The 19,732-nt window shown below is 35.5% G+C and overlaps 1 protein-coding gene and 1 pseudogene across 2 annotated transcripts; both read left to right on the forward strand.

Moving 5' to 3' along the window:
• The first annotated feature begins 1,152 nt into the window (after window positions 1–1,152).
• Window positions 1,153–10,087, forward strand: rer1 (retention in endoplasmic reticulum sorting receptor 1). 2 transcript variants are annotated; one of them, XM_038303566.1, is made up of 8 exons: window positions 1,153–1,287; window positions 3,923–4,004; window positions 4,106–4,210; window positions 4,434–4,530; window positions 4,756–4,834; window positions 7,091–7,226; window positions 8,285–8,339; window positions 9,566–10,087. In XM_038303566.1, exons 2-8 carry the CDS (start codon window positions 3,924–3,926, stop codon window positions 9,574–9,576), a joined length of 564 nt encoding a protein of 187 aa, XP_038159494.1. In that variant the 5' UTR covers window positions 1,153–1,287; window position 3,923; the 3' UTR covers window positions 9,577–10,087. The 2 variants fall into 2 exon arrangements, with proteins under 2 accessions (XP_038159494.1, XP_038159493.1); XM_038303565.1 differs by having other exon boundaries at window positions 8,285–9,896.
• Window positions 10,088–10,232: 145 nt separating this feature from the next.
• LOC119795524 lies at window positions 10,233–17,824 on the forward strand (annotated as a pseudogene).
• Window positions 17,825–19,732: the final 1,908 nt, after the last annotated feature.

Raw genomic sequence — 19,732 nt, forward strand, 5'->3', positions numbered from 1 at the left:
ATATATTTCTCAGGTATTAACACCACTTTTCTCATTACTGTGTTCTGAGTGTTACATGTTATGTATTATTGTGTAATCTATTATGTTAAATGCAACAGGTTGGATTCTGACTGAATAAAAAGTTCAGGAACCTTTTCCCTATAGTTAAACTATGACCCCTGTTTGTATCTGTGCTGAGTAACCTTAATACTGACTGTAACTTCAAATTAATCTTAAGAATACCAATCTTTTTTTTTTTTTTTTTTTGCATGTCCTTGGGTTTACAAACGCGACTAAATTAACTTGTTTGGTCTACTGATTGACCAAGTATAAACATGCTGCACACTATGAACAACATTTTTAGACACGGTCAAGTTTTGTTTGTTTCCTAGAGTGGAGGTCTTCAACAAGGGGTCCACGACCCCCCGGAGGTCCACAGAGGTACTGCGTGGGGGTCACAAAAGTTTTGGTTGAAAGAAAAATGTTTTTTATATCCCCCCCCTGCAATTTTTTCCACTAATTGAAATGTCTTTAATTACACATTAACATGAATTTAACACACTGTAGTAAACAGATAAATAGAGGCAGAAGATGTTTTTTAGTCATCAATGCACACATTCAGCGACACACATGAGCTCTTTCAAGCTGGGCACCGTTTCATTCACAACACTTGTCGCATCAACCAGGAATCAGAATCAGAAATACTTTAACAATCCCAGGGTGACATTACTTTCATTATATTACTCCATATGTAATAGAGTGACTATAGGACCAGTTTGATACAACACCATGTCATACAATATCTAAAATTAGGGGGCCCCTGCTCCATCTTGCCATCAGTTTGGGGGTCATTGGCCTGGAAAAGGTTGAAGACCCCTGTCCTAGAGGATTTAATACAAAAAACAAAAAACAAAAAAAACAAAACAAAAAAAACAGTGAAGTGCTTTAATTGCTGGTGGGTGATAGGCTTGAGTGGAAGAAAAAATCGCCACTTAGGATCTCAGAAAATCTTGGGCCACCCTTTTGAAAATTGATTTGCAGATAACCACTGTATCTTTGCTTAAATGTCTCAACATATCATACTTTTATGTTAATGTAAAAACAAAAACAGACCGTTAAAAACACATTAAGCTCTAAAAAAAAAAAGGTAGACTGCCATACTTTCAATGGCATGTGGTGATAAAATGTAACAACTGCCTGCCATACAGGAATGTCCTGATGTTCACGGAAGTACTGACGTGTTCCCACGAGAAGTGGCTAGTATAGCTAGCTGGGTAGAGCCGGGTAGTGACTAAGAGGCCATATCAGGTAAGAAATGACTGTCATTGTTGTATTTTGTTTTAATTGCCTACACCGCCGAGTGGAAATAATTAAGGATAAATCAGACATTCGTGTGTAAAAACATTGTATTATTAGTTAACTATAAACGTGTTATCTAAAGAATAATGCTTTTCCAATCATGCTAACACAGGCTAGCTTCAAACCGCTGGTAACATAGAAACGTATCACAGGAAGTGAGTTGTCCAGTTTTTAAAAGCACTGCTGGGTTTTGTAGTTCTTTCAGACCCTTTTAACCAGTCAACACAACGAAAGGAGAGATTTTACGAACTACACGTTCATTCGAGGATCCGGCGTGGTCTCTCTAAGTAGGAGTTGTGGGAAATGTAGGTAGATAGCTTTGCTCAACGAACTTTGGTATAAACCGTAGGCTAGTATAAGAACTACATAACCCATACAGCCTACAATTTGGGCCAAAGGTAACGTACATTTACATGTCCTGTTAGCCATTTTTATAGCTATTTTTTAAGCTAATACGTATAGTTCACATTTAAATTCCGTATGAAATGTCATAAAAGCATCTCATTATATTTACCCTGCATTTATGCCTTTATGTAGATTCTACATGATTCATTTTGCTTCGACAAAGCTTGCGCTTGTTGGTTTGCAATTAAACAAATCTTTGCTAGCCACAATCAGTTCCAGTTTCTCAAGGTTTTCCAAAACAGCTAATATCATATATTTATATTAAAATGAAACATTCTGTAAAAGCAGCGCAATACCCTCGCTTTTTAAATTAATAAGCAATGTTATACATAAATCTTAGCGTCAGTTGGGTTCTGTACAATAGGTAACTTCAGTCATCATTCAGTAATGACTCCATAGTAAATGAATTTCCTGGTTGCTACTTTTAGAATTTAGCTGTTAAACCTGTAGCTAGACTTAGGAATTTCTGGTAGTTTCATTTAAGAATTGTAGTACTGTATTTCATAATCTGTGCTGTTTCTCAAAGTATGATAGTACATTCTGTGTAAGAGTGTAGTAGACAAAAAAAAATTAAATAATTGAAAAAGCATTTAAATATTTTTAAAGCTGAACTTCTGGGGTAGAGTTCTTCTCTCAGTTTACCCTAAAATCGGCAAGACTTTTTCAGGTCTCTGTGGGTCATTAAAAATCATTAAAAGTCATTAAATTATTATTTTTAAAATTAAGGCCTTAATTGGCATTAAAATTAATCAAATGTGATTATGTGGTATTTAAAATGCTTTATTAAAATAAAATAAAAAAACAGTTTATAAAAACAATTTTGTCAGATATACCGCGATATATTTGTGCGGAACTGCTTCGGGTTGATTGTAAGCCCGATTTTTCTGAAAAGAGGCTCGAGGTGAAGAAAAAGCTGGGAAAATGAAATTTCGGCAAAAAGGGGCTGGAAAACAAGGAATTCGGGAAATGGCTGCAGCTTGTCAATGGTAAAGATCATGTAGGATTTTGCTGTTCATATATATATATTAGGGGTGGAACGATTCATAAAATTCACAGTTCGGTTCGATTCATGGTTTCGTGGTAACGGTTTTCGGTTCGGTTCGATTCGGTATATGTTGATTGTTACACCGCAATCCCATAAAAATTTATGAAATTAATGAAAAATCCCCCCAAAAATAATGGATTGTAATTATTTTTAATGATCCACGGAAACCCTAGATCATTTCCGTATGTTTTACTGCTTTGAATTTAATCATCTCGCGCATGCTCTCTAACATCTCCAAGGGACTCAGAGGGGAGCGGACGGGAGCCACAGTGGGGGCTGTAGGCTTTGCTTTGAGCTGCCGGTCTGGAGCGCAGCGGGAGTTGCTGACGGAGTATGTGGGATTTCGGGGTTAGCATGACATGTTGGTCATGTTGCTGTTAGCATAAACAAAACGTGTTGCACAATGCTTGCACACTGTTGCACTTTTATCTACAACTTTCTTTTCGCCGTCATCGTAGGTCACTCTAAATGCAAAGTGGTCCCATACAGCAGACCTATAAAGTGCTGCTGGCGCGTCTTCCAACTCCTGTTCTTTCCCACTCGCCATTCCGACACAGTTCTCCACAACAACTGATTATTTTCTGCTACACCCGGCTACGCTGCTTCTCTTCTTCTTCTTGTTTACTACTGGTGGTTGGCTTTGGTCGCAGTACCGCCCCCTTCGATTCTGGAGTGTACACACTTCGCCTATGAGAAAAAGGAGCCGCGCATGAACCGAACGAAACACACGCGAACCGAACCGAGACAGTAGAACCAAACGGTTCGGACTGTTTTCATAAACCGTTCCATCCCTAATAAATAAATATATATATATATATATATATATATATATATATATATATATATATATATATATATATATATATATATATATGAGAGTCATGGGTACTTGTTGATGGCATTAAAATTGTTTCTAAGAGCATTAAAAGAGCATTTAAAAGCATTAAATTAGAGTTACTCATTCCTTTATAAACCCTGTTTTTCTTTTAGGGAATAAATACAAATTCAGCCCTATTTTGGGATATTTAAAACATATTACATTTTTAATTCAATTTCATAATTTTGAAATTCTGTTTTGCTCCTATGAACAATAAATATCACCATTAATGAAAATGCTTTTTTGGTTTCTGGCAGGATGTCAGAAGGGGACAGTGTTGGAGAGTCAATCCATGGGAAACCATCTGTAGTTGCTGCCTTTTTCACAGGGATCGGACAGGTGACTGTCATGAAAATCACAAACTAATTTTTATTAAAGTATTGGTCATATTGTACAACTTTGATGACAGAGGTTATTTAAATTTTGTTTCTTTTTCACAGCTCTATCAGACATGGCTTGACAGATCAACACCCTTCTATGCAGTGCGATGGGCGCTCACTTTACTACTTACTGCAATCTACATGATCAGAGTGTACATACTACAGGTAATCTTTAACCTGATTGTTGTTTTGTCAAATCCGAATGTACACTCAGTGTTGATTACGTAGGGATTTTGTGACCCTAAACATGCATATGTACACCCGCTAATCTGCATCTTCGAAATGGTGGCTTGTTGCTCAGGGTACATTTAATTAACAAACCAGTCTCTTTGTTTTTTGCTAAGTGAATAAGCATTACAGTGTGGTGCTTTTTTGTGCTTCTTCTTAGGGTTGGTATATAGTAACATACGCTTTGGGAATCTACCACCTCAACCTGTTCATTGCGTTTCTGTCGCCAAAAGTGGATCCTTCATTACTTGATGAAGGTAAGGGAACACCTTTGCGTATAAGCATTTTTGTTGTTGTTATTGTGCTGTTTTGTCCTAAACTGTTTAAATATTCATTCAAGTCGTGTTTTCTCTGTTTTCTTTTGTGTTTACATTGGTTACATATAAGGATCTAGTATAAATTGGTTCTTTATGCTGCTTGTTATTTCATGCTGTGATTGTTAAAGCCTTTGGAAAGCAGAGTTGATCTTATTTCTCTTGCAGATGAGGGCCCATCCCTTCCGACCAAGCAGAACGAGGAGTTCCGCCCTTTCATCAGGAGATTGCCTGAATTCAAATTCTGGTAAGACTTTGGCTCTTGTTGTGGCTCTCTCTTGTGGTCATCCGTAGAGGGATTGCAAATATTTTTTCTGTTTATTTCTTTGTGGCAACAGATGCAAAATCTTTTTGGAGTAAGATATTGACTTTTAGGAGAAACCAATGAAACATGTGAGAAAAATATTCTCTTTCTATTGTCACTCTTAACTATAATAGTTTCTTCATGGATAATCTGTACACTTTCTATATAAAAACAATTAAAAAAATATATTTAAAAGATAAACAAGTATTTGTATGGCATGACAGCTTTTTTTTTCCCACAATATTTACATTAAGGTGTATAACCCTTAACTCATGTACTGTATTCAAATTAAAGTTTCATGTCATGCAGTTTTGCTACATTACTGCTTGTAATAGAGACAGGAAGTGAATGTGGGTTTTTTTAGGTGGCTCGACATTTTGGTCATGTTTTAACTTAATAATTCTGCATACAAGCTTCCCTAGTTGGGTAAAAACAAGTAGGTGTTTAAAGGGTTAAGGGCTTTTGTTTTTAACGTCTAATTAGGTCTCAGTTACTGAACAGCTGGTATGTATTCATCATCATCATAATCAACTTTTTTTAAGGGTTCTTTAAAATGGCTACAGCTGAAAATAACGTGCTGAACATAGCTAAAAATGCTAAAACACAATAAAATGCAGCATAAAAATCTAAAATTAGGGAATAAGAATTTGTCTAAGCTAAATAAACAAGGTCACAACTACGACGGAGTATTAGGGCCATACATGAAGAGAAAAAATATTTTTGCCATGACGAGATTAAACTCGACATGTCGACTTTAAAGTCGACATGTCGAGTTTAAAGTCGACATGTCGACATTAAACTCAACATTTCGAGAATAAAGTTAAAATGTCATGTTGAGTTTAATCTCGCCCTGTCGACTTTAAACTCGCCATTTCGAGAATAAAGTTGAAATGTCATGTTGAGTTTAATGTCGACATGTCGACTTTAAAGTCGACATGTCGAGTTTAATCTCGTCATGGCAAAAATATTTTTTCTCTTCATGTGTGGCCCTAATACTCCGTCGTACACAACAATAAAGTCCTGCCAGTGTTAAAAGCCAATGAATAAAAGTAAGTTTTGAGCCGTGTTTTAAAATTTGGCAGTTAAGGAGCCCCCCTAATGTGCAGCCGGAGGCTATTCCTCAGCTTGTTCTAAAACTGAGTACAAGTGACAACTCTTTTTTTTTTTCTTTCTTTTTTTTCTTTTTTTCCCCAGAACGTGATATACAAATAAGGTGCCCTGTAGCTGTCTGTTTTTTTTTTGTGTGTGTGTTTTGTTCATTGACCCCTGGGCTTTTCTGTGTTTGCTCTCCATCCCTGTAATAACTCAACTGTTATTAGCTTTAACAATGTATGAAAGGGGCTGAGCTAAAAAGGAGTCTGTCTGTTATTAATTAAAATTGAAATTCCTTTTTAGTTTATTCTGATTCTATCAAACAGCTAAGAATTGGTGTAGCAAGAGGATAATCATAAGCACCTTTTTGGATTGTTACAGCCACTCTTTAGCTATCAGTGTATGTTTTTTATCTTCTGATAGTGCTTGCTTGTGGCAAGTTCCTTATATTTTTACCTGCAGGAGATAATGTCTGTGTTGCTGTTAATTGGTGTTCTGAGCCAAACCTACCAAATAAGGTATCTGGTAGCAACCTACCAATAACTATTTAAAATGGTTGTAGCAGATCTTGATTTGCCAGATTTAGATTATGAAGCACACTGAGCTTAAGCAGTAATACTTGTAATATTATTATTATTTTTTTTTTATATTATCCATCACGTAGGTCAGTGCTCCACATTGAACTCTATCTATGGGGGTTATTCTGATGGCTTCTATTGATGCCTGCTGTTAAATATACAGATGTAAAACCATTCAGTTTTTATCTATATTTTTGGCACATTATTAGGCTTGATACAGACTTTTTTTTTTGACCTTGCAGTTCATACATCACCTTTTTGCATACATCCTCTAACTAGGAGGCAACCTGGATTAATATAAAAGATACTTTTACATGTTTTAGTGTAGCAGAACATGCATGTCTCTTAAAAAGATGCTATTTATGATGTCATCTATGACTGATGCTCTCATAGACTATACCTGGCTTTATGTGTGTTAAAAATCAAAGGAAATTGTTGACATTTTCTTTTTAATCTTATAAATTTTGTCATAAAAATTTCTAAACGAATGTTTGCAAAAGTCCCTGTTTTCTGCTCTCTCTTGTGACAGGCACTCTGCGACAAAAGGCATCGTCATCGCCATGATTTGCACGTTTTTCGAGGCCTTTAACGTTCCAGTGTTCTGGCCAATACTCGTAATGTACTTCATCATGCTCTTTTGCATCACCATGAAGAGGCAGATTAAGGTGAACCACCAACAACACACACACATTAAAAGCAGTGGATGATTTCAGTAAAGCGCGCCGTACACTGTGCGGTTTTCGGGGCGATTTTCCAGTCGTGTGAGAATTTTCCGATCGGGCCGACTTTCAGCCTGATCATGAGTCGTGTAGTGTACGGGGGTTACGAGCGGCGGTCAGCCGATCAGGAATCGCGAGGTCTGGAGAATATCAAACATGTTTGATTTTCTCCCGACCGTCGTGGACAAATCGCTCAGGGCGCAAACAAGGATTCTTCTTTTTATTCTTCCTCTCAGATATAAACACAGCAGCGTGGCAGGGATGCGATGAGTGAAATGCAGTTCTGTCTGTAAAATTGACAGAACAGTAGCCACGTATTTTCTTTTTTTCAAATATGTCGTCGCCTTTTCTTTTTAGGATTTTCAGCACAAAATTGCACAAATTGACAAGGTAGCGCGGTTCACTATAGTGAGCTTCATATTCCTCATCTATTTGTTGGACTTCAGCACAGAGAGCTACAGAGCAGCTCCATCTCACTGCGGAGCTGAGTCCGACGTGATTTTTAGTCGTACAGTGTGAGCAGGTAGATCGCATGAGAGCGTCGTTCTGCACATACATCGTGAGCTGTGAGCTCACAATGAACACTACTAAACCCCTGGGTTAATTGTACAGTGTGAGCAGCAGCTGCGCGCAACAATTGAAAAAAATCGCACAGTGAACGCCCGGCTTAAAACATAAAAAAAATAAATAAATAGAAAAAAAATTTACATTATAAATTAAAGCAGAAAAGAATTGTTCCAATCAGCTGTAAATGTGTCGTGGATGGGAGGGAGAATGTTTCTTATGTCTCCAAAAGAATGAAAAACATTGACCTCTGTATGGAAAATAACTAATTAAAAGGATTTAAAGTTCTTAAATGAGGAAAACAAATATCAGTTTATTTTGGAATATAATGTGATTTATTTGTGTGACAAAAAGTGTGCATGTCCTTCCTTTTTTGTCATCAAAACACTTTATTTTGTCTCAACTGTTGATAACTTTCCTTCTTTTCTGCTTTTCCCTAGCATATGGTCAAGTACAGATACCTGCCCTTCACACATGGGAAGAGGACATATAAAGGCAAGGAAGACACAGGGAAAACTTTTGCTAGTTAGGAACTCCACCTCACCCTTGCCTCAGTCTCATTTGAAACACATTCATCCCAGCTAAAAGGGAGTGATGAAGAGTAGAGATTATTTTTCTTTCTTTTTTTTCTAAGATGGACAGTAACATTGAAACGTAACGTGAAAATTAAAGTTTTGATCCATAAATGACAGTGTTGGGTGAAAATATGAGCATGGATCAACATAGTCATTTGCTCATTTTTTTTTCTTTAAGATTGGTTTGCATTAGTAGTTAAATGTTAATTTTACCCTCTGCATTTTATTCAATAAGATAGATGAATGTTATTTATAAGGACGAACTAAACTAGAATATCATTAAAGTCAAATTTTCTCTTTTCTGATTCTTTCTGATGGTTGCTGTTTTATCTCCCATCTTAGTCTGCCAACTTTGAATTAATATGTTCTTCCTGCTTATTTGTAACACATTCAGTTGTACATTATGAACAACACAAGTTTGTTTGCAAAAATATGTAATTAGATATTAAATTTGATTAAAGGAAAAAAAAATCTTAAAGAAACATTAAATGTTTTGGATCTCAGTATCTGCTGCTTTCACATACGTTTTTTAGATGAATATCAAATGAAGTTGCCTGGAAGTGTTTAGAAACATTGGATTTTAATATGCATTAATTTGTCTCAAAAAACATTGATGCGTGAATTTTTCAGTTAAAATGATGTGGTTTTGGTTTGGTTTTAGGAGGGGTACGTTTGGTTGTGCAGGTTTTTTTTTGTAATTTGACTCTAAAATAGACTAGGTGTTAATGTTTAATATTATTTTACTTTGTCTGGGGGCTCAATATTTATGAATGCATATTTCAAGGAATCTCCTTTTGTCTGTTATCTACATTAAATCTGCTGGTTTTATGTTTATAAGCTTTCAACATTAAGCCTTCAAATGGGAAATTTTCATAACTTTACTACATAACTCTTTGACTTCCATTATTCTTTATATTTAAAAAAAAAAAAGGACAGTTTTCCTCCAAAGTGCATAATCAGTATTTGTTGAAATTGAGTTCAATTCCAAAGTGTCTGTTCGCTTTGAAGCATTTTCCCATGTGCTCCAAAGTTCAGGGTTATTTTAGTTTTTGCAAACTGTTGTTGCCCTTTAAAATCTGCTTTATCCTAAGGAGAAAAAAAAGGTTAAGTCATTCCAAGCAAACTGTTGTTCTCTTTCTTTTGCAGAGGAAACATAGGACAACAGATTGACCCCTTTTAATAAAACAAATGGATGAAGTTGGTGGCGATCGTACATTTTTTCTATGAACCTTTTGATTTTTTTTTTCCTCGTAACAAAGTGCTAGTAATCTGTCAATACTAAACTTTGAGCTACACTGTAGTAAGGGATCATCACATTTTCCTGTAAAAATATTGTGTTTCAAAGGGTTGTCTGGATTTGTGTATATACAGTATATATATATTTTAAAATATAATTTTTGTTTTGAAACTAAAATCTCTTTAATTTTTTTTCATCCACCTTGTAATTTCCCCGTATTAAAATCCATTACAGCTCAAACTGATGGAAGACAAAGTGATTAATTGGGTCCCTGAGTTGAATTTAATGTTTTTCATGGATTGCATGTTATTTTCTTGTGCAACAGTAAAAAAAAAAAGATAAAACAAAACAACCTGATTTTAAGAATGGAAGTGTAATTTTTTTTTCCACTCCAAATGCTATTAAAGAGGCTGTGTCCTTTCAGAACAGTACCAAAACTGTGTCAGCTTCATATGTTAAGTCTAATGGAGGATTTACCCATGCAAATTCAAGTCAGATTCTTTAAAACATACATGTTATGTTAAGTTTAGCCATAGATATGTACTTTTGGAGTTACCATAGATACTATGGACTGCATCCCCTTGTGTAAAGCTGATTGCAAACCTGAAGCCCTGCCACCTGCTGAGAACCGCTTACTCCCTGTGTTGACATGCTTTGTGGAAATGCTGATTTTGTTTTTTGGGCTTAGTGTTAACTGCCGTAATAACTATGATGAAACTGTTTTAATTGGCTAGCTAACTCTCTTGAGCTAAACCTGGTGGTTTGTTGTTGAGCCGAAGATGAAAGACACCAGATCCCACTGTACAGTGCAGACAACCAAAAGTCATTAAAGCAACCCCAACAGAGCAGAACCTCTAGCTGATCAACTCCAAACCACACTAAAATAACTTTACCAAATGGGCTCAAACTAATAGAGCATCTACTGCACAGTGCGCAGACAGTTTTCTGTTCCCTGATATGCATTAAAGAAAATTATTTTTGCTTTTATTAAAATTTTTAGCTTTTTTATTTCTTAGATATAATTAACATCAATAAATGTGTGCAATATACCAAATCATTGTATGATGAACCCATTTGAAGCTCATGGATGCACTAAAGCAAGTATTGCCAAACTTTCTAGCATCTGACCCACAAAATGGTATCAGTGTTTGTATACTCATTAGTCGAGTTTACAAACATTTCTACAAAATAGATAATACAAACAGCATCAGCAACCAAGGTAGTTGGTTTTGTCCTATTTTTATGTAGAGATTTTATGTCTTAAAACACTTTAACATATATATATATATGATGTTAAAGATGAATTTCTGAGGTGTATTTTAAGGCCCAAAAGTGGTTAATCAAGGGGCTCAACTTTGGGAACCAATGTTATTAAGTTTTAGAAAAGTATTCCAAAATTACTAAAGCAAAGACATTAGGAACTACCATCCAGACTAGGTGAATGCCCTTTTTCTGTTTCACAGGCTTAGAAAGAAAATTAAAGAAAGATATTTTTATACGCATCATTTGTATATTTAAAATCTAACTGGCACACCTTACAGATTTTGCTATGATAGTGTTAGCACACATGCCTACACACACTAACCTGTTTCAGAAACCAGAACTTGGCAGCAAGCAGATAAGATAGCTTTTGCATACTGATTTGTTAATCCACCCGCTTTTACAGTTAGGTGCTTATGACCGCTAGCTATTCCCAGGGTTATGAAACCCACTCAGCGTAACTCATGGACAAAAGCAGAAGGAGAGAAGCAGTAATAAACATACAGCAGGGTGGCAAAAGACAAACATGGAAATGACATGGATTTTAGCTTATCTGTGCTTGCTTGGATGTCTTCTCCATAAGGACACCACAGCTTCAGAGTTCGAGTTGGATGGGGATTATTTGATTGGCGGCCTTTTTGACATCCATCAAGTCAGTGAAAGGCTTCCTCGTGAAAAACCAGAAAGCATTACTTGCTCAAGGTGAGACTCTTAGTCTTTATGTAATTTTTTCCCCTCAAGAATAAACTTTATAAATATGGCTTAAATTGTTTACATGTAGTCATGTAATTTAAGTTAACTTACATTTTCATGTTTGATCTTTCTGGGATTTGTGACATCAAATTATATTGTTTAATGTACTTCTGCAAGGCTGTAAACAGCAGCCATGCGGGTGATAGCTATCTGAACCACTTCCTGAGTTAACCCTGTGTGGGGAGAGTTTACATAACAGCCATAATAACTCCAATGTCCAACATTTTGTTGCGTTGTTTTGTGCAGGACAATGAAAAGGAAGTTTACTTTGGAACAAAAGGGTTTTATATTACTATAAAATTTTCAATTGGTTTGCAAAGTTTTCATTTCATGGGAAAAATTTTCTGTGCAAAAAAAAAAAAAAAATTATTTGGATGGTTTCTCAGAAATTTGGGATCCATTAATGACACAAAAAAATTGCATGGTCAGTTTTCAGATGAAATGTAACTTTTAACTTGTAAGAGTAACTGTTTGATACATTACTTTTTTTTTTTTTGTTGGTTTTGCACTAATGTTTATTAAACAGAGCTTATTTGAACATCCAGAATATTTACTGTAAAGAAATCCACCTTGGAACAGGGACTGCTCTGGCTGGCTTGACTTCCTAGTAACATCTGGTTTCACTGATTTCCCTAAAACTGAACAAGACATTTCTCGACAGCAACCCTAGAAACATAAATGTCTAAACTCTCCTTTTACAAAATCAAATCTATAAGGGTAACAACATAAAGTCTTCCCTTATGCAGAATCTTCACTCCTTTTCTATTCACAGTCAACCTTTTATCCTGTCAAGTTACCGGAGGTTCCAGCTGATGAGATTCGCCATAGAGGAGATCAATAACTCTACCAGACTGCTGCCAAATGTTCAGCTTGGTTATAAAATACTAGACCTCTGCTCAGACACACAGAACTTCCCGGGTGTTTTTAAGCTCATCACTGATAGAGGTTTCATCCAGCCCTGGAACTCCTCATACAGGATTGGGTCCAAAATGATTGCAGTGGTTGGTTCTTATACAAGCTCAGGGACACTAAGTGTTGCTCCGCTTTTCATGATGGACTTCTTTCCAATGGTAAATATTTCAGCTATTTTAATACTTTTTTTTTAAAAATAAACTGAAAAATAAAATGTAATATTTTAAGATGAAATTACGGTATATGGACATTTGGAGGTTCTGACATTTCTCTTCAACAGGTCAGTTATGGAGCTGCCAGTTCTGTCTTTTCAAGAAAACAGAATTTTCCCTCATTCCTGCGAACAGTCCACCCTAATAAGGATGTAATAGAGGTAGTGTTAAGTATATTGCTAGAGTTCAACTGGCTCTGGGTTTCATTCCTTTACATTGATGATAACTATGGCAGAGATGGCCGGGACCTGTTCATAAGGACCATCAAGGGCACTGAAATCTGTCTGGCCTACACAAAAGGCCTTGATCAGAATACAAACTACTCTACGATTTTCCAACATATTAATTCGCTAAAGGTAAATGTCGCAATTGTTTTCGCACCGGAATGGACTGCTGAAGCTCTCATTAAGGCTGCCATAAAACACAACGTCAGAAACAAAGTGTGGATAGCAGGAGATGCTTGGTCCTTACACAAAGAGCTTCCGAAAGAAAAGGGAATTGAAAATATTGGAACAGTAATCGGGATAGCAGAGCCAAAAATGGAAATAACCGGTTTCAATGATTTCATCTTTTCCTTCAAAGACCAGTATCAGAAAGGAAATGTATCGCAAGAAGCATTTTGTGGTCAGACCTGCGACTGCAGCAATCATACTGCCGAAGATATCATTAACGCAGACCCATCCTTTAATTTTCCTGTTTACTCTGCTGTGTATTCTGTTGCTCATGCCTTACACTCAGTCCTTCAATGTGAAACCGGCAGCTGTAATAGAAGTGTTGCAGCACGTCCCAGCATGGTAAGTATAGGATAACTACATAACCTATCCATTTCCACAGTTTAGAACATGTCAGTTTCCATTTTAACAATTTATATTTTTGGTACATTGAATAGATCTATATAAAGATCTATATCTACAAATATTAAATAAGTTGAAACATAAATTAAGTTTATTCAGAGATCTGTGATTTACTGCTAATATGCCCAGAGAAAGAAGAAAAAGCTCTACATATTTCTGCTGGTCTAAGTTTCTGCAACGATTACATCTTTAAGATTAAGAATTTTGATATAAGAGAAAGATAATTTGACAGAGTACGAAAAGCAGCTTTTCAAATCTGTGTGATGATAAAACAGCCTCTGTGGTACATCATAACTGATTTACCAAATGTTTCGGGTGTAGTACTATTTCACCAGTCATATCAGGACCAGTTACTGCCTGACCATTTGGATAAACAAGTCACTAAACTAGAACTTGAAAAGACGGCTGACATCTATATGGATGGAAAGATTCACTCATTTTTCAGATTAAAAATACAATTTGAAAATATCAAAATATTTTAAGCAGATATAAAACACAGAGCCCATATTTGTATATTAAACAGTTTTTTTTAGTAGTGTTTTGATGATTTCAAAACTGTAAGTGGAAAAATCATCCCTAATAGGAGAAAGAAATGCATAAAAGGGTCAATATGTGCGATATAGGCTCTATGTACCTCTTAATCAAAATCATTTGTATTAGTACCTCATTATAAACACTTGCAACATAGAATAATATAATTTTATACTTACCTCTAATTACCATAAACAGCACATAAAGAAACCTACCGATAATCCATGCTTTCTTTCTGACAACAGGTACTAAAAGAGTTGTGGCACTCCAACTTTACACTTCTAAAACAAAGGGTTACATTTGATGAAAATGGTGACCCCAAGTTTGGATCATATGCAATAGTTTTCTGGAACAAGATGGGTGCAGCTGAGGAGGTTGGCTTTTACAAGTACTATGAGTCTATTCCATTCGCCATCAACCAGAGTAAAATCCAGTGGCATGGAAATGGTTCAGTAAGTAATTGTTATTTGTTTTTCGATTTTTTTTTCTGAAAAAAAATAAATAAATAAATACACACACACACACATATACATATATATATATATATATATATATATATATATATATATATATATATATATATATATATATACATACAGGTGCTGGTCATAAAATTAGAATATCATGAAAAAGTAGATTGATTTCAGTAATTCCATTTAAAAAGTGAAACTTGTATATTATATTCATACATTACATACAAACTCATATATTTCAGATGTTTATTTTGTTTAATTTTGATGATTACAAATGACAACAAATGAAAATCTCAAATTCATCATATCAGAAAATTAGAATATTGTGAAAAGGTTCAAAATTGATGGCCCCTGGTGCCACACTCTAATCAGCTAATTAACTCAAACCACCTGCAAAAGCCTTTAAATGATCTTTCAGTCTAGTTCTATAGGCTACACAATCATGGGGAAGACTGCTGACTTGACAGTTGTCCAAAAGACGACCATCGACACCTTGCACAAGGAGGGCAAGACACAAAAGGTCATCGCTAAAGAGGCTGGCTGTTCACAGAGCTCAGTGTCCAAGCACATTAATAGAGAGGCGAAGGGAAGGAAAAGATGTGGTCGAAAAAAGTGTACAAGCAAGAGAGATAACCGCACCCTGGAGAGGATTGTGAAACAAAACCCATTCAAAAATGTGGGGGAGATTCACAAAGAGTGGACTGCAGCTGGAGTGAGTGCTTCAAGAACCACCACACACAGACGTATGAAAGACATGGGTTTCTGCTGTCGCATTCCTTGTGTCAAGCCACTCTTGAACCACAGACAGCGTCAGAAGCGTCTTGCCTGGGCTAAAGAGAAACAGGACTGGACTGCTGGTGAGTGGTCCAAAGTCATGTTCTCTGATGAAAGTAAATTTTGCATTTCCTTTGGAAATCAAGGTCCCAGAGTCTGGAGGAAAAGAAGAGAGGCACTTCATCCACGTTGCTTGAAGTCCAGTGTAAAGTTTCCACAGTCAGTGATGGTTTGGGGTGCCATGTCATCTGCTGGTGTTGGTCCATTGTGTTTTCTGAGGTCCAGGGTCAACGCAGCCACATACCAGGAAGTTTTAGAGCACTTCATGCTTCCTGCAGCTGACCAACTTTTTGGAGATGCAGATTTCATTTTCCAACAGGACTTGGCACCTGCACACAGTGCCAAAGCTACCAGTACCTGGTTGAAGGACCATGGTATCCCTGTTCTTAATTGGCCAGCAAACTCTCCTGACCTTAACCCCATAGAAAATCTATGGGGTATTGTGAAGAAGAAGATGCAATACACCAGACCCAACAATTCAGAAGAGCTAAAAGCCACTATTAGAGCAACCTGGGCTATCATAACACCTGAGCAGTGCCACAGACTGATCGACTCCATGCCACGCCGCATTGCTGCAGTAATACAGGCCAAAGGAGGCCCAACTAAATACTGAGTGCTGTACATGCTCATACTTTTCATGTTCATACTTTTCAGTTGGCCAACATTTCTATAAATCCTTTGTTTTTATTGGTCTTCAGTAATATTCTAATTTTCTGATATGATGAATTTGAGATTTTCATTTGTTGTCATTTGTAATCATCAAAATTAAACAAAATAAACATCTGAAATATATGAGTTTGTATGTAATGTATGAATATAATATACAAGTTTCACTTTTTAAATGGAATTACTGAAATCAATCTACTTTTTCATGATATTCTAATTTTATGACCAGCACCTGTATATATATATATATATATATATATATATATATATAGTATATTTGATCCTTTTTTTTCAATGCTAAAAAATGCTGAAAAAGAAAAATGCTGTTTGTTTCTAGATATAAAGGAGTGTTCTATTGTAACAGCTATAGTGGCTGCTGGGATTTAGAGGGTTATTTCTGTTCAGCCCAATAAAAAAAAATGAATAGATTGTAAATTTTACAGCTATGGTTTCTTTATGGTTATCTAAATTATCCTCTGATTGAATTATCCTAATTTTTGATCCTTTTTGCTTGATTTCTGACTTGAACAGGTGCCACGGTCAGTTTGTTCAGAAGAATGTGGGGCTGGATTTGCCAAATCACAAGAGGGACTCCACCAATGCTGCTTCAAATGTACGAAATGTGAAAAAGGAACCTATATCAACAGCACAAGTAAGATATATTAAAATGGGCAAAAATTGTCTATCTCTTAAATATTTTAGTCATTTATAATTCTAAAAAAAATGATACAATAGGAAAAAAAAGCTTGGTGAAGATTTGTTTTCTTGATAAACATGGAAAACAATCCATAGGCATACTATAAAACATGAAATATAAAAATAATAGGAGAGCAATTTAGTTTGTAATTAATTGCAGAATAACACAAGTCAGCCAAAAAAAAAAAAAAAAAAAAAACCCTTTAGGGTGAAAGCTGGAGACCAATATTTTAACGCAAAGAACCTTTTGGACTTACAGTTTACAGACTTACAGCCAAGACATACATTAAGTTAGTTACTACTTATTTTTCTAAGTTGTTCTGAATGAAAAAAAAACATAATACTGTAATATGGTGTCTGTTAACATTTAACATTTATATACTGACTTAATGTTATTTATTTAATACAACAGAGGATCCTTTTAGCTGCATCAAATGTAAAAACACTGAGTGGTCTGAAGAAGGAAGCACTTCATGCAATCCACGCCGGGAGGAATACATGGCTTTCTCACATAGTGGAGCTGTGGTGATCATGCTCGGAGCTCTGGTTTTCGTGGGCCTCGCTGCAGCCGTATCCGTTCTTTTCTTTATCAATTACAACACTCCTGTTGTCAAATCTGCTGGAGGACCAATATGCTTCCTGATTTTAGTCTGCCTCAGCCTGTCTAGCCTTAGTGTATTTTTTAATCTTGGAAAGCCAACAGCAGCCTTTTGCATTTTACGTCTTTTGTTCTTTCTATTTTTCTTCACAATTTGTTTGGCTTGTTTTGTTGTTCGCTCTTTTCAGATTGTTTGCATTTTCAAAATAGCTGTCAAGTTCCCAAAAATTTTAAGTTGGTGGTTAAAATATAAGGGACAATGGTTGATCATCGTTGTGGCCGTTGTCTCCCAGGCAGTTCTACTTATCATTGGCTATTCTGTTAAGCCCCCAATTCCTTACAATGACACACACCTGCATTCTGATAAGATCCTCCATCACTGTGGAGATGATTTACTTCCACTAATTGGTTCTCTAATTTTAATTGCAGCTTTGATCATTTTTTCTTTTGGCTTCTCCTACACGGGAAAAGATTTGCCAAAAAATTACAATGAGGCCAAAGCGATAACTTTCTGCCTCCTGCAGCTGATAATCATCTGGACATTAACTGTTACTCTCCACGAACTTTACTTTGAAAAGTACATCCAGATTATTGATGCAATGGCAGTACTTTCCAGTGTCTACTCTTTCCTTTTCTGGTATTTCCTGCCAAAATGTTACATTATTGTGTTTGAACCTAAAAAAAACACCCAGCAGTACTTTCAAAGTCTTATTCAGAGTTATACACACAGCCAGTAGCTTCCTGTCTGTGCCTTGACCTTCTGAAAATCTTTTCAGTTTGGATAGCTTAGTATGACCTGAGTAATATCACAGGTTGAGTCCATTCCATACACTTTTCAGCTCGTGAGCCCCTGATATTATATGAATACTACTTGCCACACAAGTACAATGCATGTGACAAGCAAAAAAGTTTTAATCTTAGACAAATTTTGGAGAAAAGGTATGGAATACATAGAAATATAACACATAAGATACTAAAACAAACAAGATGGAGAGAGATAAGATAGAAGAGAGATGAGTTTGATGTAGTGGTTTAAAAACGCACAGTGGCAAAGCATGTTTGATGTACAGTGAATAGTCAATCCACGTTTTAATTGCTGTCACAGCTAAAGCACTATCTGCTTTACGCTTACATGCAGCATGTAGGAGTGTTTAGCACTCCTAACTGTTGTTTATTTCTCCCACCATATTCAGAATTATTTCACTGACCTTCAAATATTACTTCTGTTTAAGCTAAAACTTCTTTTGAAAATGTATAAATGTTTAATTTACAACAAAGGTTGGTGTATTCTGGGGCAGTTCTTCTTTCTGATGTATTTTAACTTTTGTAGGACAGTAAATAATGTTTAATATGTACAGGAGACACAGATTCATGCTTAATTACTTGCTGGAAATATTCAATGTATTGCCACGATATATACAAATTAAATATTTCATGTACAGTAAAATTTTTAAAACATGTTTTGAAATACATTTTTGTTGATAAGTATTGATTATCACTAATATATTCTGTATGATATTAACTGAATTTACACATGTATCCTATTCTAAAAAATAAATAAATAAAAAAACTATATAAACTTGTTTCTTGTTTCTTGTCTCTTGGTTAGCTGTCGGCTCCTAGAAGATTTGCTACGTTGAATTCAATATAATAATGTAATAAAATAACTTCAAGGCCCTTATGTGAATGCAGACAATAAGTCCCATTTATTAATACTTCAACCATATTTTTAATATTTTAATTAGAATTATATTGTTTATATTGGAACTAGTCACTAATTGAAATTAACTTGTTACTATTGAAATTAAAATAAATTTATAAAGAGGGTTAGCAAATAGGGCTGTACACAGGTTGGTGGTAAATGGAGTATAAGATTTGTAAAAAAACCATTAAAATCATACTATTTTGCAACAAAATGGATACATGTTGCAGACACAATACCACTCAGCCTGTAAATACAAATTAAATTACAAAAATTTCCATCAGCAGACAGCTTGTGTAGCACGCATTATCCTATGTGCATTAGTACAGGATATTATTTCTCACATACTAAAATCAATGAACAACAACTAAAGGGTTTACCTAGACTGAGCAGAAACTAATCAGGACTAGCTGTAACTTAACTTGCAGTCAATTGGTCACCAATGAACAACTGCAAAATGGACAGAAGCAAAGAAATTAAACAGGACTGCTCTTCAATGGATTTTACAGACTCAAATTTAGACTAACTTTATTGCTATTTTGTGTTCACAGAAAACAAAATTCCTATGCATACAGTTTTCAACAG

Source organism: Cyprinodon tularosa, unplaced genomic scaffold (genome assembly GCF_016077235.1).
Source record: "Cyprinodon tularosa strain WSP-4 unplaced genomic scaffold, ASM1607723v1 ctg513, whole genome shotgun sequence".
Lineage (NCBI taxonomy): Eukaryota > Metazoa > Chordata > Actinopteri > Cyprinodontiformes > Cyprinodontidae > Cyprinodon > Cyprinodon tularosa.